Here is a 22,732-nt window from a genome sequence, read left to right as displayed (position 1 = left end):
CCATGGCCTCTTACTGTTGTTATTTTTAATCATACCCTTGCCCTAACTGATCGACTAAAAGTTCAGTCCTTATTCTCACTGGACGAATGCTAAACAATAGCATTTTGCTAGTTTTTGGGTGTCTTTGACAAGTCAGACACATTTTTAAAAAAGATTTTAGCACTGACTGTATATTGTAACTGTATGTAGTAAGCCGTAACAGAGCAATTTAAAAAATAGATATTTTTGTTACTGTCCAAAAACATGCTCCATAGGTTAATTGGCAACTCTAAATTGTCCATAGGTGTGAGAATGAAGGGGTGTGTGATTGTGGACATTCTACCCTGCGACAGATTGGCGACCTGTCCAGGATGTCCCCTGCCTTCGCCCACAACTGGCCGGGATAGGCTCCAGCAGCCCCGTGACCCCAAAAGGGACAAAACGGAATAGAAAAAAGAAATAAAAAATGAATGAATATTTTTGTTAATTTGTAAAAAAGGACACAAAATACCTTTTTTACTTTCCCGTTCCTCACACTAACACATTATGTCAGATGTGAAACAGTTACTGGCACAGGTATTCACTCTGTTGTTGGGATCTGGATCCTGTGGGTTTATTGCCTTTTTGCATCTTGAGACAGGTTTTAACAAAGAAAATCTAACAAAACAACATATTTTTAATGCTCAATATCAACAATGTTTAAAGGAATACAAAACTGCTTCTTCAATTCTATTTAGGAATATATTGTAGGTCATAAATCCAGGAATTTTGTTTTGTTTAGACACACTAACAGATTTATTTTACAGTGAAAAGAGACATTATAGTAACAGTAAGCATCTGGAGAGAAGGTTAGTAACGGGCAAACACGTTCAAATTCCCTCCGGTCACCAGGCTCTTGTCATAAAATAATAATACATGTATGTGGCCCCCACACTTAATAAAAGCTGTGTTTACAGTTTCTTGATTGTGATTGGCTAAATTATGTTACCATCCGTTGTAAACCTGTGGCTACTTGAGCCTCAGAGCTTTAAGGGCCAAACTAAAGGAACAGATTTATTTGTTTCTGTGAAAAACCACAGTGGTTTGTACCTCTGTATTCGATTTGTGTTATTTTCCTGTTCATGTAATAAAATGTAGAGGTTTAGAGTGAGCATTTAATGGTGAATAATATGTAACATTTTATGTGAGCCCAGATTTAATGTTGGCGAAAGGTTTTTTTCCCAGACAGAGATTTTCTTAATTATTTATCTGGTCTTCAAATTTGAAATTACCAATACTTTGGGTACAAATGTTTTTAGATATTTGTCAGTTTTATGTGAAGGAAAGAAAGTTAATTTGCATTTAAAGTTTATGTAAGGGTTCAGAGAATGCAGGCAAAATCTGGCCCACCTTGAAAAAGTTTGGTCTCCCCTGGTTTAGAAATATAAATGCCACTCAGATAATGATTTTTAAATGTGTTCATGATTCTCTTCATAACAATATGGCCACATTATTATCTTTTGACTAACGTTTTTAAAGTCTTTAGACAAATGCAACGTCTTTCATGCTGAAAATACGTAAAAACAAAAGAGAAAAGTCAGAAAAAGTAAGGCCAGGCGAAGAGGCGTTCAGGTGATCTGCTCTTTGTTTTTTGCTGTTTCTCGACACGCCACACTTGGTCGGCATACGACAGGCTCTGTTTGGACAAGTCCAAGCTTCCCATCAAAACACATACCACCTCTCACAGCACAAGAAAGGAGCAAGTGAGGTGGGAAAAGTGAACAGAAAGATTCTAATATCAGCCAGTCATTTAGCTGTTGAGACTTGATAGGATAATGCCCTACAGACAAACCCTGAGAAATCAGCCTTTAATGAAATATGACATGTGTGTAAATGGGGGTGCCGCCTCAAATTCAGCAGTCTATAATTACATTTTACAATAAGAATACTAAACGACTTCTCAAGAAAAAAAAGAGGAAGACAGCCACTTTTTTTTCTGTCTTAGAATGGGTGGGATCGCATAAACATCTTGAAGTGCCTCTAAGGGTTTTAACTTCTCACAAATAGTCGCTTCCAGCTGTCCATCACTGGATGAGTCTTCAGATTAACTGATTGGTTCAGCAAGATTTTAATATAATAGGAAAACAAGAAAGGCAAAGGTGGAAACGACAGCTATTTTTCTTGTTGCCTGTTGTGGGAAAACATGTCAAGGTAGTCAGTTATAGGATGTGCTCATGTTGCTGCAGGAGCTTGACATGTCATTGTTCTCACTGTTCTCAGAGATCAAAAAGACCCGTCTCTGCACTTCTGTCTGTTCCATCCAACTGCTTTCCAGACATATTTCGCGAAGAGACACAGTTGGCTGCAGTGTAACATATACCATCAAGTACTTTATTCCTTAGTTTATCAGCTCAGCTTTAGGACATTTTACCCTCCACTGGTTTGACAGGATGGTTTCACTCACTCAAAGGTTTTGCTAAGTGCTTGTCAGAAGTGACGTCTTGTAGGCGTCCTACGGCCTTCTTATGGGCACTGACGCATCACATGCACGCCCCATACGTGCAGCATTTGCGTGTGGTCAGTAAGGAGCCAGTGCGTGCACCTTACAAACGACTGGAGTGCTGTGTAAGGGCATCGTACGACAGCATCATTTGTGCATCAAAAGTGCGTGTAATTTATAATAGCCTCACAAATGCTTCATGAAACACTCACCACACACACGATAATGGCACTTTCAAATAATTCCAAACTGCAATTATTCAGTTCTTCTTCATGATCAATTTTCACACGGTAACACTTCTGTGTTTTAAAAAAAGATGCCGAGCATACGTCACGGCCAAAGCGGGGTCCCAGATTGATCAATGTTCCACTGGTTTAACTTTTGACTCAATTACCTCGTGTTTTGTATGTAGAGTCCCAAAACGAACTAAAATATTTTAGTGACGCGTGAAAGTCAACCCGTTAACCTGCTCACACAAAAAACCCACATTTACATAGACTTTTCATTAAAACACGTGTTTGTGAGTCTACGAAGCTCAACATAAGATGCAGCTATCCCTGTCTGTGAGCCTCCATGGGCTCAAACGTCCCCAAAACCCACAACATGGGTTTCAATCCCTCGAATGTGTGCATGTAACTAAGACATAATGTGTGACCTGGAGTTTAGGCTTGATCACTACAATAAAAATATGAGACTATTAGGAAAAACAAACAAACGAGATAATCATGAAAAGTCAAAGTTAAATGTTAATTGGTGTGAAAAGTTCATTATATTGTTTGTGTTTATTCATTTCCACACATTTTCATCTTCTTGTGTGTTTGTGTGTGCAGATTGCCAGACAACAACAGCAGCTCTTGCAGCAGCAGCACAAGATAAATATTCTCCAGCAACAGATCCAGGTTAGTAGGCAGACTCACTCACGTCACCCACCCATTCTCCAGCTGCCTCCACCCTCTCATCTTCATGCGAATGCTGCTGGTCTGACGTCCTCCCTGCTCCAGCACAGTTTCATTGATGAATTTCCTCCGGTCCCATTATCAGCGTATCATGTTTGATAGGGAAACAGCAGTAACAACAGGGGTCGTGACCCGTACATTGCCTGCTATAGAGAGGAGTGACCCCGCTAACCTGCCGATACATGAACAATACCAACACAATGGTGACCCAGTAAATGCCCCGGTTATGGTTGGATTTCACAGCTGCATTGATCCACTGGCTCCCTTTGTGTGCCTCCATCCAGCTGTCTCTATTGAACCACATTCACTTCATGCAAACATATCTTCACATTACACGTTCTTTCCAATACTTGCATCGCCTCAATCTTCATCACTCTTTCATTTTCTCTTACTTTCCTCATGCGGTATGAAGCCACTTGAAGGATTCTGATTGGATGTCTGTGCAGTGTTTGCACACACACAAAAAAAAAATCCCCCCCAGCTGTGAAACCAAATGCTGGCAAATTTGCGTGCCGTTGCCGATGCCCACATGGGAATTAGGCCAGTTTGTGTTCGATCAGTTTATTTTTTTAAGTAGTCTGACTGCGGTTTAATTAAATCAGCTGAATCCACTTGGTGCGGAGATCAGGTCCAGCCCGTTACCAGTTTACCCCCCTGCTGTTCCCCAGCGTTGGATCTCTCTATGCTTTGGAGGTGTGATGGAGTAAATGAGGGCTTGTTTTCCCTCCCTTTTCTCTTCTTCTTAGTTCTTTTTATTGCGAGACCCCATCCTTGGATCTTAATAAAGCTCGGATCGGACTTCATTAGGCGTCTTAGCCCCAGGAGAGAACGAGACAGTAAAAAAAGCGAGCTCTCTCCTAGATTTTTCTTCATGCTGTGAAGCTGTGGAGACTGTGTCATGTTTGCTTTTGAGGATGAAGGGATATGCAGAAATTAGCTCCGGAGAGCAGCTCGTTAGCATGTAGAGCTTCAGAAGCATCAGCTGTAAACACGTGTTGAAACGATCATAGCATTACTTTTAATACATACTTATTTTCTGTTTTGGATCAAATTTTAGAGGTCTGCAAATACTGGCATTTGCAGAGAAGTAAAAGAAAGATTACTTAAAAACGCTAAATGTTATGTGTGCACTGCTGGATTGAAACTTCTTGTCATTTAAGATTCTTCTAAAACAATAAGTGTGTCTTGGCAAACAAACCAAACTAGCGAGAAACATATGTTGAATCCACTGTACGCAGGTTTAGGGTTATGGTGGCTGAGCTCCAGGCTCTATAGTCGCTGGGGTTTGGGCTGTTTACACTGTGTCGAATGTCTTGGCCTGGAGCGCACAGGCAGGGCTGCCCTGGTCTGTTTCTACTTATCAGCTCCAGACCTGAGCTCCTCTCAGGCCAATACTCTGAGGAGCTGACCAAATGCTACTGTTTCAGCCCGAAACAAAACAAAACAAAAAAGTTAGACCACAGTCTGGTGAAGCTATTTTCCTTCCAGGTGTCAGTTGTCATTGACATCTTAATTTAATGCACAAGATGTTGCTCAGATGGAGGAAATTTGAAAATCCAGAAAAGAATTTATGGAAAAGATCAACAGTTGCTGCTCTATACATTTTTTTGGGCATGCCTATTCATTGATTCAGCATAAAAAAAATCTACTAAACAAATGTGTTGTAGTTCTCTTCTCATCATTAATAAAATTAGGATTATGAGGCACAGCATCGATGAATGGTCTGTTTTCAAACTATAAGTGAGACAAAAGAGTCAGTTAGTCAGTCAGCCATTGTTAACTGTGCTCACAGCAACTCTAGAACTTGTTTGTAACACTCTACACGTTACATTAGTGTATTCACAATAACTGGAACTTCCAACCTTGGTTGCAACTTATAAAAAACAGTCTGATACAGCTAAAACAAATGCTACTGAGACTACGCTAACTCTCAACTTTGACAGTAATGTGTTTAAAAGAAAAACCACAGTACAACACCGCTAAACATTATTAAACAAAAACTTGTTTAATAAATGAAAATGACTCATTTTAGAACAAAATGTGAGCAAAATGAGAATACATAAGTAAAAGTTGGCTCATCTTAATAAATTTTCATAAAATGTAACAGTAGAACTTATTGTTCTTAGAACATAAATCTAATTTTTTTTCCCCAAAATAATGACCTAACTGTCTTAGAGATTTAGAATGGCTTGTCCATGTTATGAAGTATTTCTGTTTAGTAAAATGCTTTTTCCATGTCTTATGCACATTTTTTTAAATCAAGCAGTTTGATTTTGTTTTGAGTCTTTAATCACGTTTTTCTTTTGTCAAGAGTATGGAGCAAAAGGATTTTGACTCATTTTAATAATAATTTCCTTAATTCTAGATCCTGGCTTTTAATGAGATAAAAAAATGATCAACTGTGCTGACTTTGAGAAAAGCTGGGAAAGGCGTAGAGCAGTGGTGTCAAACACATTTTAATTGAGGGCCACATTAGCAAAGGGCCAAATATAACTTATACATGTAACTAAATATAATTAATGTAACTACTCCATAATATTAAATAACTTATTACTTTTTTACTCTAACTTTTTAAAGTGACAATTGCAGTTGCATAGAAAACATATGTTTACTCGTTACTTTAGCATAAATCCTTTTTAATTTTGACAGCTGATTAAAGCCACATAACTCCAGTAATGAAGGATCAAACTAGTGAATAAAAAAAAATAACATCAAACTGAGCTAGAAAGAACATGTATTATATCGTTACATTTAAAAAAAAAGGCTGCACACAGCCGTGCATCCAACTGATGGTTTGATGACAACAATTTGTCTGCATAAACACACATAAGACCTGCAAACATTGAATAACTACAACAGCTATACATAAATAATATGAACTCAATTAAAAAAAAAAAAATAAGAAATTAAAAACTTTAATGTTCTTGCGGGCCACATAAAATGACATGGCGGGCCACATTTGGCCCCCGGGCCTTGTGTTTGACACATGTGGCATAGAGCAAAGAGAAGTTAAAATAACTTAAAATCTGTTAAAATGTTTTGAATGTGTCAAAACAAGGTTCTTAAAAATATTAAACCATTTTCAGTGGTCTGTATCTTCCTTCTCTTTTTGATAGCGGCAGCGGAGAGTGTCAATGTGTTTGTCAGCCGCCGTGGTAGGGGAGCAGTTCAAAGTGACCCGGGTTTCCTGTCATGTGGTTTTAAATGGTGTAGAGAGCCAGCGGGGGATGTCCAGAGGTTAAAGAAATGCTTCCGAAGGCCTCATTCTGATAGATATAGTTACACACACACAAGCAGGCACACAAAAGTGTGAAGACAGGCACCACACAACCAATCCGAGCAGATAAAATGTCTCCACGCAGCTACAGGCCAACTTTTATTTTTTCACAGCTCTAATCGGGTCCATGGGCATTTCTGCATTAACCTTAAGAGGAGCCAGCTGACACTAATGGATAACTTACACACACGTGCTTTTGTCAGATACACACAAAGCCGCAAGAGCTAAAAAGTGTACACACTTGTGGAAAAACTTGCATACAGTCAAACACGCAGGCAGGCTCCCACACACGCAGTGGTGGCGGGTCCTTTGTGTGCCGTAAGCAGAGCCCAGCCTGGTGGCTGACAGGCATGTGTCTTTGTTAAGTCAGTTCTTATAATGGCTCTCATATGTGGCCCATTTCCTTCAGGCCCACAAAGACGCAGGCCTAAACCACAGCGCCCAGGCCCTAGCTAACAGGCTAATTAATGACTGCAAAGCCATACTCCTCCTCCTCCTCCTCCTCCTCCTCCTCCCTCTCTCTGTTCTTCATTTATAACTTTTCTGTCTCCCTCCTACACCGTCGGCCTTTTACTTGTCTGTCCTTTGGCTCTGATCCTGCAGTTGTTGTTTACTTGTTGCTTTCATCATTTTATCTGTGGGTCGTCCTTCATTTGAGCTTCGTCTGTTTGGGCTAATTAATGAAAAATGATAGTGAAATTCCAGCTGGAAATCCAGTTTCTTTGCTTTAGGTTACAGAACCAGCAATCTGTGATGACTAAATTATATAAAATGCTTTTTTTTTTTTTTATCAAACAGAAATCAGGGACACATTTCTTTGGTACTGTAAGCAAAATAATCTGCAGACATTTACAATAGAGCAAAGGACAATTCAGCAGGCAAGCAGCTATCAGATGGATGGATGGCTCCCACGTCAGCATGGAAAGCTTTAGACAAAATAACTCGGGAAGCCTTTAATGTCGATTGGGCTTGCTAGCTGACTCCTTACTTTACAGAGTCCGACCCCCGATTCCATTAACCTGTAAGTCTGTTACCCTTAAAACAATTGCTTCTCTGTCTCTCACTCAGCTCAGCTTAGAAACCTTTGAGTGTGGTAAGAGAGTGGTCATGACAAACACTTTCACAAAACAAAACCATAAAGCTTCCTGTTCAGCTATTCTTGAGGGACTTTAAAAAATGTGGTGCGATTCATATTTACAAAGAAAACAAAATTGTGTGCACAGTTATGAAATATTTGGACTCCTCTCCTAAAAAAAATCGCTCTCTGGGTGCTTTCATATGTTAGTTCCAATGTGTTTTAGCATATCAAATGACCAATCGTACACTACTACTACTGTTAAACTAATGTTACAGCAGCTGAATACTCAGATTAGTCTGAGGAGCTGAATATACCTGCATTTAATTTGACTGTGACTCTAAAAACTTTGTGGACAACGAAACCCAAGACCTCGACCTCGAAGACCTGGACTCTATAATGTCTGTTGTTGAGTCCTTCAAAGACCACGCTGTAAGTGTTGGGCAATGACTGTATAAGGAAATGGAAGAAGTGGATGAGTGAAGTCACCCACTGGTTTATGTTGGGTTGACATAAAGCCAGTCTTTTCACCGCTTTGTTGTTGAAATCTTGGCTAGAGAAGACAACCACCAGCCTCTGCAGAGAAAGGCAACTCGGTGAGAGAAACAAGAGTCAGGATCTTCTGCCCAGTTAGGGAGGCTGTTCAACCTAATGCTAACCTTGCAATCAAAAGACCCTTTTAAGTACATTTTGAATTTCAAACTCATAAATAAAAAGAGGTTCAAAAAATTCAGTCCGGTCGGACCCACCGGTTCTAACCACACAGGAAACAGCAGTTTGTGGAACCAAACTTTCCTACGGGGATTAATAAAGTTGATCTTAACTGTATATAAATAAACTAATTTACTATAGTTTACGCACTATAAGGCACAGTTAAAAACCTTAAAATTAATAATAATAATCTGTTTCCTGAATTCATGGACGAGGAGTGAACCGTAGAAGTAAATTTAATTTAGCTGGGTTTTTTTTCTTTTTTTTTACGAGTTGCACACAAGTTTGGTTGGTATTATGAGTATGCTAACATGGCTAACATCTAGCAGAGTCAGACTGTGTTTTTTTCCGTGTTACTAAAAGGTTGGTAGTCAGCGTGACACAGTAACATTTGTTTTTGTGATATCTGTTTTTCTACGTCTTGCAAGCAAGATTGGAAGTTACAGGTATTGTAACCCAGTTAAACCTGGTTTAACTTTCCATGCGCCTTTAAAGGCTGCACTAATGTGTGTTGTGCCAAAGATGGTTATAAAAAAGCGATGCGTGAACATGAGACTTTTGAACTTTGAAGACCAAAACGCACATTTACAGGCGTATGTAGACTTGTCATGAAAATGGTCACTTGAACATGCATCGCCAAGGGCAATGTGATCGTAGCTTTCGTACTCAAACAAAAAATCCTATTTATGTGTTTTCAGAAACACTTGCGAAACACAAATTTAAATCTTAGGACTTTCATATCTATGCGGCAAAGAACACCTAAAACCTATTACGCTATGAAGTATTGAGAGAATACTCAAAATAGGTAATTCTGCCGTGACATAGCATAAAGTTTTTAATAAGGGCCACTTTTTTGCCTCCCAATATATGTTTTGATGCATTGCGTTGGACTCAAAGGTCTCTATTTCTCCTTTTGTTCCTGTTTAATTGCAAAGCTAAGCTTAAAGTCGAGGACACTCTTGTCCTTTTAGGGAAAAATCAGAAGAAAGTTCAAACTGTTTGTCAGCTTTGTCTGTCCCATGCAGGCCTACATGTGTGCAAACGCATCTGACAACACGGTGGTTCTCTCCCTCTCTGCTTCTCAATCACTGGAACATAAAGACAGGCCAGATACGTACTCACTGCCCCCTAACCTGCTGCCCCCGCACAAGAGCACCATTAATTCTTAGAGCGTGTCTTTACACACACCAAGAGTTACACACCAACTTCTTGTTGCTTAGGTGTGTACGCCGTTGTGTCTGGTGGGCAGTTAGAGGACGGGGAGCTTGTGTTTTCTTTGGGGGTGAGCAGTGGGGGCCTCTGCTGCACCACCTCCCCATCCATTCATTGACCGACCCCCCTCCCTTTGGTAAAAGGAGATCTTTGTGTGTTTGCGCTAGTGAAGCAGCCCCAGTCAGTCCCAGTGTTCCCAGAGGAATACAATGAATGGGAGCATTTTGTCCCACTCTATAACCTCCACCCCCACCTCTCTCCTCCTCTGCTTTTTTTTTTTTTTTTTTAGCTATTTAGACACAGACTCATTTTTCTGCTCTCTTTCGTCTCTTTTTTCATGTCACAAGACGTCTCATCTCTCACTCCTGTGTGTGATTGGGAGTACGGGAATGTATTGAACATGCATGGGTCTATATGCTCGCGCCTCCGAAGGCATAAGGCCTTCTTCTTTTTAAGACGGTGACCTGAGCAAGGTTGTCTGAAGAGGTCACGCCACGAACACATGTAACTCCACACAGACAAAGCCGAGTACTGATAAGACAAACGCCTGCTGTTCACCCACACAGAAACACCCAGATGCAGCCTTATTCTAACCTTAACCCTGAAGACGGCTAAAGACCCGAAAATCTCTCCAACTTTCTGCTTTGTTAAAGCACAGAATCTGTAATGGTGTCTCATCTGGAAACTATGGCCCTGAATCTAAACTAAATACCAGAAACCAAAACAGGATTCTAAGAAACAAAAAAAAAATGAAACAAAAATAAAACGTTTCAGAAAACAGAAGGAATTTTCAGAAAAGAAACACACAAAAAACCCTCAGAAAAGATAGGTACTATGGGACGTCACTGATCGGATGTTAATGTTTGATTTCTGCATTTGAGCTTTTTTTAAATGCGTCTTCAATGTCTGCATAGTAATAAAAGTTTATCGTCACTAGGGAGCACATCCAGATTAACTTTTAATTAAAACGATGGACAAACATTTTAACATTTCAAATTGATTTTTAAAAATGTCTTTTGTTTTTCTGAAGGTTTCATTTTTATTTAGTTTCTTTTTTTTTGGAAATGTGTTTGGGTTTGTGGAATTCAGTTTTTATTTCTAAAATGTAATATTCTTTTTTTAATTATTTGTTTCACTTTTTAAATTGTAATCTTTAATTTGTTTTTGCGCCAAGTGATTTGTTGATGTGATTTGGGCTTCAGGGCCGTAGAAAGCTTGAAACTGACTTTTATTGGAGTGTGGGAGAAAGGACACTGGTACAGGGAGGAAACTTCTTGAAAGTTAAATAACTTCCATTTTTCTTTTTAACTTAATAAAAAAATATTAAAACTGGGCTTCTACTTTTCTGTTCATTCTTGAGTTAATGACTCACACGGTCCTTTTCATGTCTTTATCTCCCTATTTAGTCATGCTCTTTAAACCTCCCAACTGCCAGCCCTTTACCCTCCCTCACACATCATCAACATGCCAGAGGACAGCCTTCTTCCTATTTAACCGATTCAGCAACACAACGCCGCCTCACAAAGGCAGACAAGTCGAGGAATCACACAGGATGTCACAATGAAGGAGGTCAAAACGGGGCATTGGGGGCTGAGGGATATGAGGGCAGTCTGGTTCACGACATCAGAGTAACGGAGATAAAGCAGAGATGAGAGCAGGAGCATGTGAGGAGTGACTCCATGCTCATATTTGCTGCTTATGCTGCATTTTTAGCTGCTGGAATATAGAGTAAGAAAGTGAATAAAAAAACAACAACTATAAAACAAATAGAAAAAACATAGCTAAGCAAAAGTTATATATGAATAAAAATATGTCACAAAACAGAAGAGGTCATTAACACAAAAACATGATCATGATTAAAGTGTCATTCAATGAAAAATAGCATTTATGTCAAATTAGAGTACTCTGGAGATGGGTGCTTTTTGCTTTGCCCTCACTTATGTGTGGACATGGTTTTTCTAGGACAACATGCTTCAGACCTGAAGGGATTCTCACTCAGCAAAAATGACCAAAATGCAGATGGCATTTTTGAGAGAGTCTTAACATGTTAGCAGTGGTTCTCAATGGCTCTCTTATAGTTGCAGCTCTCCACATTTGTTGAAATGTTAAACAATCAATTCTTAAGTTCTAAAGTTACTCAGACTGTTCTCCGTTTTTGTTAATCAGACTTTGAAATCTATGGATTTGGGGTTGGTGTAGAGACGTTTCTATTGTCAGAGTGGTCCAGACTGTTGTTCCCCATCCGTTGATGGAGCTTCTGTTAAAAGGTCTGTCTTTTATAAACAGAAGAACCAACATTACATTTGTGCATGGAAGCAAAGTACAGTTTCCTTTAAAGTTAGGGTAAAGTTGATATTTATTGTCTGTTAAATACCTGCAGCTGCTTTAATCTTTTGTTCACTAGATTTAAAAATGTGAAACCCACAACTGTCAAGGTGGACACCAAAAAAATGTAGATGCCAACTTCAGCCTCATCTGACAGATGAGCAGTCACCAAAACTGGTATTGTACAAATTTAATCATAAACCTGACTCCACCGTTTGAACAACTTTATTAGCAGCAACAACTGTCACAATAAATCCATATTTGGAGTAGAAACTCCTGGTTTTTCTCTCTTAAATGCAGATTTCTTTTATTTTGAAGTCCAAGGCTCTTCTGTTTCCTCAGTGAATCTTTTATGCTAAAATAAACTTTTCAAATATGTTTGTTTTTGTGAACTTTGCTAGCTTGTTGGTTTCAATTCAAGCCACTTTTCAACACGTGACCGAGCGACTTGACGTGTCATGAATGAGTCGGATGTGGTGTAGAAATTCCAGTAGCTTTCCAAAATAAAACTTCCTTCAGAATCAGATAGTAAATAAATCAGATTGGTGCCAGTCTGCAGCGTCAGGTTTGGGGACCCCTGTCTTGCTCTTCTTTGCAGATTTTAATACAGTTTTATGACATACTTTGAAATGATCAAAAACACAACAGCTTATGCATTATTTCTGTTAGAGTAAGGGAAAGGAAAGGAACATTTTAAAGATCTGTGCAGAATTGATGAAACACTGACATGTCAGTTTATATCCAAAGGCGAAGATACAAAAATACTGTGTACATCCAATAAAATAACTTTGCAATACATGATAAATCGAATACAAATGAACACATTTACTGGTGATATGTTTCCTAAAAAACAGACAAAGATTCCAACACAACATGTTACCATGTAGGTAGTTCATAATAATATATGATGAGATCAGACTGATGGAGTCTCGCTATCAGTCATTTTTAACCAAGTTTTAGGATTTTATAAAGCAGATCTCGTTTTGTTATTTAAAAAGATTAAACATATTGTCTGTAGTTGTCATGACCAAAATACAAAGATAAATTTCCTTATGAGTCTCAGAAACTCCAATATTTTTATGGTATTTGCTCTTCTACGACAATAACAAGATCAATCCTACAATTGGTATCAGTTACTGTTAGGCTTTAATGTTTAAGAATCTGAAACTTTCAGGCAAAAACTGCATGGAAAAGGAGAGAAAAATACAGGAAAATAAGTAGGGAGACAGAGAAGGAAAGCATAAAAGCCCAAGACATCATCAAAAATCAGATGGGGAATTGAAAATTAATTTGATCTACAACGGGTCTGCATACGGGAATTCAGAATCCCCTCAATAATACAACCTAAAAATATTTAAAAATTGTTACATAAAATATATTTAGAATCATTATCAATCAAAATCAAATCAAAATCATTAGTGTTATTTCAAGTTGAAGTCTTGTATGAAAAGTTTGAATTATGACAGGTAGAAAACGAGAGGTGGTTTTGTCTCAGGCTTGATTGTTTAGCTCAACGTTAGTTTGAGGTTCGTGAGAAGTTTCTAAAAATAAAATAAAGGACGTTATTTTGCTGAATTGTAGCAGATATTTAGCGAGTAAATAAACAAATGTTTTATAATACAAAATATTCTACGTCACAAATCATTTGTAGTTATTACAATAGTATTATATATTATATATAGTATAATTGTTTAAGAGTTGCTATACGGAACTGTATTATTTTTTATTATGCATGCAGTTGGCAGGCCAGGTTAAAGCCAAACCCACCATGGGGTGCAAATGAAATATCTGGGGTGCTTGGTGGGCTGAGGGTTCGGCGTGTCATGTATCTCCAAGGCCCATATATGCAAAATGATCATATCCGTTCATCCATCCATATACTTATCGTCTCCTTTGATCTATTTGATTTGTTCTATAAGTTCTATGTTGAATGTTTTTCCTTACAATTCCCACTGCGTTTACCGGGCTTTGGACAGGCACAAGCAGGGCAGTGAATTGTGCCCTGTTGAAGCTGCAATTATCTTTTCTTTTTCTGTATATTTGTCCATCTGTCTGTTCGTCTATCCATACATATTTTTTGTCCTTTATTTTGTTTTTGTTGGTGTTTGTCTTTCTGACATTTGTATTTTTCTAGTTGTTGTAACTTTTATTTATTTTTAGGTAATTATGGATTTTTGCCGAATGTCGTATTTGGGGGGAAGTCACTGCATTTAGGGGGCATTGTCCCCCCAAATCCCTATATCTGGCCTTGGCAGTTGGGAAAATGTTTAAAGTGGAACGCATTAACTTTGCATGACTTTTGCAGTGTTGAGATACTTACAGTAACCTACCTCTCCATTTCCCACCCATCACTTCTTCACTCTAGTTTTTTTTTTTCTTGCCTCTCAGGTCCAGGGTCACATGCCTCCTCTCATGATCCCAGTGTTTCCACACGACCAGCGGTCTCTGGCTGCCGCCGCCGCCGCGCAGCAAGGCTTCCTCTTCCCACCCGGCATGTCCTACAAGCCAGGTATACCGTCTCGCACAAACACTGCCGTCCCAGTGTAAGTTAATGAGGTGTGTCAGGTGAGGAATGTTCTGGAAATTAGTGGAGAGATTTTCAAGCCCTCCTTGTTCACTCTGGGATCACCGCATTGGACACAGTGTGAACTGGAATGTCTCTTTCAGGCATTTGTCAAAGCATGACAGTGGCGCTGCACATCTGCAACATTTTATTTTCACACACTTGCAGGACTATTCGGCGACTCCTGATCATTTTGTGTGCATCGGCTGAAGATATGGTCACATCTCACAAAAAAAGTTAAATTTTCCCCAAAAATGATTTATAATTATGCACGTGCATTGCAAGTTGGAATTAGTTACAAAAAAGCTTTTCAAATTACTTCAAACCTTTTATACAAAGAAAAAATGCACAGTCGACTCTATTTTTTAAGATTCCCTGCACTGCCTGCTTTCTTTGCGTCTCTGCCTCGTTCCAACATTCCTTGATCCCATGGATTCCTCCAGGTGCTCTCTTGACAAGAGGAAGCACCGACTCTCCAGATTCACACAGAATAATCCATATTTAGTCCTGCAGCTACGGAAAAGAAACAAAAGTGAAATAACAACTTCAAATGCTGGCAAATTCTCCCATGACTGATCTGCGTTTAACAATAACCTGGACATGAAAAGCCTTTTAAAGTAGAACAGTGGGAGTTCTAAGATGTGCTCATGCATGAATTTGTGAGAGCAAGCTCTATCGGACCTGGTTTGAACAAACACCGAGCATGATCAACCTTCATCTGGCGGGTCTCCGTGTTTCATATGCCCTGAATAAAAACATGAGAGGAGCAGGAAAGGAGACAAAGCGATGAAAAAGAGAGTGAGCGGCTCAAAGGCAGACGATGAAGAGCGGGTTTGTTCTTGTTCTGAACTCTGCCCCTACCTCACTCTGTAACTTGTGTTGTTGTGGTTGTTCTGCAGGTGAGAATTACCCAATGCAGTTCATTCCGTCGGCAATGGCAGCGGCGGCAGCTTCTGGACTCAGCCCTTTGCAGCTACAGGTGCATTGCTTTGATCTCATCTTCTGCACATGATTGACGAAACGTTTAACAAAGCATTTTTTCCCCCATGAAGAATAGAGTGAGGGGTGTTTCAAAAATTGACTGTATAAGAGAACTGGAATTAGTGACCCCTCCTCTCTCACATTCCAAACAGGAAGTATCTGCTGGTTCCAAAAAGCCAAAATCCCATAAACGTCTACTGAGAAATAAAAATTACTCAGTCACTCGATTTGTCAGAAAAACCATTCTTGATCTGAAACCTTTTTAAACATGTTCTTATAAGTATGCAAACTTTTTCATGTTTTTCCTATAGTGCACGTAACTCAAGTTACAAACTGACCAATCGTATGCCTCTCTAAAAAAGGTGGTCACACGTTGAATGTTCAACATGTTTTATTGGCAGATTCTCCCGAGCCTGTTTTCAAGTGGTAGCGGTGTGCCCTTCGAACAAGCTCACTCCTGATTGGCGACAGGGGTTGCCATAGAAACGTTGACTCAGACTGACTCAGACCAATCACTCTTTACTGACGTCATTTGGCTTCAACATGGCGACATCCCTATCGCGATATAAAGTGGCGACTGAATTGCCTTTGGTTGGAGCCAGAATTAAACTATTTTCTATGCTTCCAGTTCTTATATCCAGTCAATGATCCTTAAATAAAGAAGAGAAACCAGAAACATGGTGTGACAGTGAAGTGAAGGAACATGAGTGTGTGGAGGTTCTTGGGTGTGTTTAACAGAGAGTACTAAAAGGCTCATGACAACATTGATACGCTTCCCAACTCATAATCTTTTTTTTTCCTGAAAAACACGTCAGTTCTAACAGCAAAGACAAGACTCCCTAATGAACATGTTTCTCTGTGGAATCCAACAGTTTTTCTCATGACTCAAAGTGACAATACGGAAGAGCAAAACAAACTCCAATACCTCATGATAACTCACATAAAACAGCAGAAACAATGACAGAGAAATACTGTTAGGAGTTTGTACAGTTAAAGCCTGAGGGTGAAGCCAGAAAACCCAAAGCAATTGTGCAGAAGTGTTCACATAAATAGGACAGACTACAAGATTAGGACCTGCATGGAACCTCCTGGTTCTTCCAACTTTTCTCTGACGCTGAGGATTGCAAACATTTTATTGACATTTCCATTCTCTGCTGAAACAGTGGGGTTCCTGTCAAATTTGTGTTGGATTTCATAGGAAAATGAGTTATAAAAAGAAAGAGGGCTTTTTTTTTTTGCTTTTTTGCTAATGTTTTACAGCATGCAGGACATTATGGCTTGGTCACAACTGTCCTTCCAGGTGAAAACAGGCTGTCAGCGCAAACATGGGGAAACATGTACGGGGCAAGCAGGTGGTCTGCACAACTTTGCTCAAGGGTTCATAGAAGGAAAATGTTCATACATATTTTTTTTGGCTATAACATTAAGTGTTGTAGCCAACACTTTATGGTAGGTAAAGGTGAAGTAGGTGAGATGGAGGCATGTTGTACGGATTTTTAATTTTTAAAACCTGTGTCGTTTTCTTGGGCATAGTTTCTGCAGAGCGATGGGTTTATTTGAAATTTGTCTCTGAGTTGTGGTCGGGACTCTTAGCTTGGATTAACTCTGCCCCCATTTCCCATTATCCCTTTGTTTACACGCCCTCCTGCTAGCTTACAGCCCCTCACAACCCTCAACCTAACATGGTGCAACACAATTGGTGAGCAATATTGGAGCTATCCAGCCATACAGTTCTGACCCAGATTCCAGCTCACACGAGGAAAACGTAGACGTACATGAATCTATTTGTCTGCAAGTGGATGCATCAGAATGGAGCAGAGAAAGGAGCTTGTGACCCCCCCCTCCCCTCCAGCCAGTGTAGTTCGTATATAACTTTAAACTTTTTCAAACAGCATTCTTCGGTCCTGATTCATTACACTTTGAATAAAGAAATACTCAGAAAGCTGTTTTAATCCTAATTTACATCATCTATGTCGCCCTTCATGAGAGAAAATTGAACATGTTAAAAACACCAAAAACACAATTTTAATTGGTGTGGATCTTTAAGTTGCGGCCGACCTGTCCATGACCCTCCACCGCCTTAAAAAAAACCCTCCATGGGTCATGTGACTAAGGCTTTAAATAAAAAATCGGCATTAATGAGATTGCTCATGGCTAAATAAAAGAAAAAAAATGACCGGAAGATGGAAGAGATCCACATTTAATCTAGGAAACACATCTTTCTCATTTCTCCTGACGCTTGATGGAGTTACAGTAAGTTCTTTAAAAACAACAACACGACACTGTTTAAGTGTCGCTCGGCTGCCTGTCAGCCGCTACAGACAAAAGCTGCTGTGATGAATCACAGAGGAATTCCGCCCCACCAGCACAACACCTGGCTCAGGCAATTCATCAAACATTTTATTGCTGTTTGACACCTGTGGTCGGAGAATAGCACTTATCCATAATGGTTATAATAGAGCATGTTTGCAAAGTGAAAAAAAAAAAAAAAAGCGAAACAGAAAATGGGGAAAGAAAAACGAAATCTCTTCTCCCTGAAGGCGGTTTGGAATTTCACAACCCAAACCCCATCAGCCCTTCCGTTTACACCTACTATCAGCAGAAAGAACAAAAGCTCTTTCACGTCCAAACAATGTTGCTCCATCATGTCAGTCATTACCGTAGCATGTCTTTGAGATGTTACAAGAATCCTTATCGCAGTTTATTGAGTTTGCATTGTGCCGCTTGCTTATCAAAGCCTTCATCAGCTGCTATTGACTGAGCAAAGCGTTGTGGTTCTCTGACGGGATCGGAGCCTTCTGACTGCTTTTCTGGCTTTGAAATCATCAAAAGGGCTGCAAGGCGAGCGAGAGGTAAGAGGCCGACTGATGTCACAGACGCTAACTCATTCACATTGAGACGCTGCAGGGAGAAAAGGAGGAGGTGAAGAGCCTGAATGAAACAGGAAGTTTCTCATCCAGGCGTCGCTGGAAACTGAGCAGGAGACTGGAACCGGGAGGACTGAGTGGGGAAGCATTTAGGATGGAAAAAAAGGAAGATTTAAACAATCGTAAAATGAAGGCGCTTGTTTTTGACGCACGTTTATATTGTCGTTGATACGCTGGTGTTCATTTGTAAAGCAACAATGAGATTTAAGGGCTTAGGGATTTTCAGAGTTAAAAAAAAACTGCTAGAGGTACAAGTTAATCCAAATTCATAACAGAAGATGAGAAAAGCAGGATGTGCAAGACGCAGTAAAAACATTTTCATAATGTATTCATGAGTAACACTATTTGCAGATGGTGGGAATGTGTTTGCAGTCCATGTGGTCTTTGTAGGCTGCACCCTTTTAGGTGTTTTTGTTCTGGCTGTCTGTTAAACTTTGGGTTTTCTTTACGAATCAAATAAAGAAACATGTCTGTATGTCTCCCCTCTGTTGAGCTGAAGGATCAGTTATGCTAGCTGTCTTAAAAAATGCCAAACTTTTCTCTGACTTCTGCTGGTTGACATAGTCGTTACAGATCTTTAGTCAGCCAGTAAAATAGAAATACTAAAAAATGCTCAAATAAGCACACTGTTTACACTTAGTACAAAAATGTTTTCTTTCCCAAATCATTTTGTTTTATTAACCCCCCCCCCCCCCCCCCTCTTTTTTTTTCTTAACCTATTATGACATATACAGGTAATGTGCGTTAAGCCTTAGTCACATGCACCCATATGTGGGGTTGACCCGTTACAGGTGGTGTGGATTTTGGGTTGTCCAGACCCCTGGAGGGTGATAGAGAGGACTGCATCTTGAGTGAAGGTGGATTTTGTGGTTCCCTTGAGGTTTGTGTGGCCACCTTAAGGGGTGCCATGAAAATGGAAGGATTGTCGTATATGTAAGGTTATTACCCCTAAGTGTTTTTTACGTGTTTGTAATCTCAACATTTTTGGACTGCAGGATCACTGGGTAATCTCTGATCTTGGTATTTCGTGCAGACCACCTGCCTGTCTTTCCAGATTTGCCATTTATCGCTCACGGTCAGCCCATATCCACTCAAAAAGGGCAGTTGTGACTAAAGCTACAGTCATGTTAATTTGAGGCGGGCATTTAGTATTTGGTGTTTAAACTGGACTCTTGCTACCTGATACCAGCACATGTACTCACAGTTGGAAGAGTCTTGGTGCGAAATATCAAAGCGGTGCAAAGCTTGCTCAGGGCTTTTCCTGTCACAGATATTTGAAAGTCTTGGTGCCATAGAATTCTGGTCGGACACAAACCCCAATTCTTCATTTCTCCTACATGATCAATTTTCAAGCGATTGGTATTTCCGCAAAATAAGAGGGACGCCATTGACACGTCTCCACCAAATCCAAGTCCCTGATTGGTCAAAGCTCAAGAGGTTTCAATACGTGTTTAATAAATATACGTGTTTTACGTAGAGCTCGAAATTGTTCATAAAAACCTGCGTAGCTACGCCTGAATGTGAGCGTTTTTAAGACGGAAGACCAAAAGACGCATTTACGCACGTTTACAGAGACTTTTCACTTTGGAAGTGACCGCTTGAACGGAGAATTGCCGAGGATGCTGAACGTAGCCTCAAGCTTTATGTTGAGCTTGAATGAATAAGTTACAGACAGAAAGACGACACTGCTGTTTCTGCTCTGGTTACATGCTGCCCTCTTTGTCTAGACATAAAGTGAGGTCACATGCACGGGCGAGTCATTTAAACTTGATCAATCTCATGTTAAGGAGTAGTGAATGTGCATAAAGGAAGAGGGTTAGATACTCTATTCCTGGGTAAGCAACGTTTATGACATGAAGGGCCAATTTAAAATGTTCTCCTTAATAACTGTATCATTTCCAACTAGATGCAAACTCTAACACAAAGAAATACAAAAACCTTTGCAATATATCTGAAGTTTTATTTAATTCACAAAAAGCAGGTCAGATAACAGATTTTAGCATAAACTGAAAATATGCTTTCATAACAATATTGCACAAGGAAAATAGGCCAAAGTTGAAATATAGTATTGCAATTATGTTAATTTGAAACCAAATCTACTGCATTTGTGGTTTGTCATACCTACATCAAAAGGATTGAATACATCAGAACAAAATACCATAAATATTTCTTTACAACCATTCACATGAAAAAAACAAGCGTAAGCTCCTATCTATTTATAAGTGGGCGGGTTCACAATAACAGCGATTGGGAAAAAAGGTCATTGTGAGAAGAGACGATCACTCGGACCGGATTTTTTTCAAATTCGATAAATACTAACATACGAGAGATTAAGTGATTATGTTGTTACACCCCTGTGGCCCACTGTGTTTCCCCTCCGTGTGGCACAGTTGGCACGCGTGCCCTAGGATACCGACCCCTGCTCTATTCCATGGGTCCAGCCTCTCTAAACAGTGATATATGTCACGTATCAGCTATGCAGAGGTCAGCTGATTCTCAGCCGGTTTTCAGACCATCCTAAACAAGTCAGGAGAATCTTCTGGATATGAACTGGGCAGGGAGGAAACATTTAGAGGATTTTCATCTGATCACATTTTTTGGCTATTTATTTTACCCTTGAAATCTCCAACCTTCACTTAAACTAAAGCTGATGGCAACTGTATTTTTTCTCCTTCTGGCTTTTCTGAGAGGCATCATGTTTACAATTATTAATTTGGATCAATGTCCATATTGTATCTTTTTGGAATACACAACTATCTCAACTTGTCTGCTGGCTTTGGCTTGATTGATTTTTGTGTCCAGCCGCTGAACATTTAAACAGGCTCTATCTGTGTTCACATTTACAAAGATTAAAGCATCAATTTTCATTTGCTGCTAACAGGCAGATCATTTTGTCTTCAGTCTCGTAAACCAAACTGAGATCTTGTTTATTCAAGTGCTCTCAGTAGTTAGTCTTAGACGTTGTGTGAAATTATGGATTAGCTTGCTGAAAGCATCGTAAAATAGCCAAGAATACCATTTAAGTTCCACATTTGCAATGCTCCTCTGCTACTGTTCATGCTGTTGTCATATTTTACTCACAACAGCTTGAGTCAACCCCCCCCCCCGCGATACTTGATACTGGAAAAACAGATTTGAGCAGTAAACTGACCTCGACTACTGCCGTGTAACGTAGGAAATTGTAGCGTACCGTATTCACAGACAGTTCTACCAGCAAAGGTTTGACATTTTATCATTTTGTTTGTTTTGAGTTCAGAAATAACAGTTTATTCGTGAACTTTGACCATTTGTTAAACCAATCAAATCAGCATCATTCAGATACTTGCCAAAAGCTGCAATGCTGTGTTTGACCTGTTGAGACCCAAATCAACAACTTTGATGGCACAAATGCTGCACTATTGGCGTGGGAACGTGTTGTGGCCAATTGTTTCCAGAGCCTGGAAGCATACCCCTTTGCAAACAGTGGATTTGTGCTGAAGAAAGGTCGTCTTTGTGTGCAGCTAATGCGAAGGGAATACAGTTGCTTAACAGACATTCTTGCTGAAATCATATGACATCTCTCACTATCTGTGTGCTCAGCTCCTGAACTTGACAATGCAAACAAAAGGTGAACAGTGCTCTTTTAGTCCTCAGATTTATTATTTTCACACCAACAAGCACTAATTAGTCCCATATTGTTTTCCTTTGAGAGAAGGCTTTCTTTGTTGAACCACATCTGTTCTCAAAGTAGAGAGGGCACCGGGATTTCCTCCCTGTAGTCTGTCTCTGTCCTTTTGTGGGATTGGAGCTGACCTCTGTGGTGCAATATTTAGTTTACCTTATCTGCATGAGTGAGGTCAGTGAGAGACGATCCATATCACCCTCTGTGTCCTCCAAAAGTTTGCTGAAAAAGGCAGAGCCTCTTTTTAAAAAAATTTTTTAAGATACAACACAAAACAAATCAAGTCGGGTACCCAGTGTCAGTGTTAAAGACCCATTCCAATAAAAATGGTGTTTTTGATGTTCTTACTGTGTTCTTGTGGCATTTTTCTGATTACGGAGAACACATATAAAGGAAAATAGGCTTTAAATTGCATTTCTGATAATTTATTTATTCAAATTGTTGTGAATCAGGAGCAGATGAAAAAATATCCTAGAAAACACCACAGGTCTTTGATTTGGACGCCATGGTTTGATATGGGTATCAGAATTTGGTGTCCAGTGTTTAAATGTCTGATCTTTGGCAAAGAAGACGTGTCACGTCAACC

At 39.6% G+C, this 22,732-nt stretch overlaps 1 protein-coding gene across 5 annotated transcripts in view; it reads left to right on the top strand.

The window, feature by feature from the left end:
* Positions 1-22,732, top strand: part of sox6a (SRY-box containing gene 6a) — a 129,403-nt gene that overhangs the window by 75,154 nt on the left and 31,517 nt on the right. For 4 of the 5 annotated variants that reach the window (XM_078948179.1, XM_023955377.2, XM_023955378.2 and 1 more), the window contains 3 exons: positions 3,289-3,357; positions 14,403-14,523; positions 15,477-15,556. In XM_078948179.1, the coding sequence (XP_078804305.1) occupies positions 3,289-3,357; positions 14,403-14,523; positions 15,477-15,556 (270 nt within the window). 5 annotated transcript variants of the gene reach the window in all.

Source organism: Oryzias latipes, chromosome 6 (genome assembly GCF_053564925.1).
Source record: "Oryzias latipes strain Hd-rR chromosome 6, Olatipes_Hd-rR_3.1".
Classification (NCBI taxonomy): Eukaryota; Metazoa; Chordata; class Actinopteri; order Beloniformes; family Adrianichthyidae; genus Oryzias; species Oryzias latipes.
Note: the sequence above shows the minus strand (reverse complement) of the source record. Positions and strands in the feature narration are given on the sequence as shown.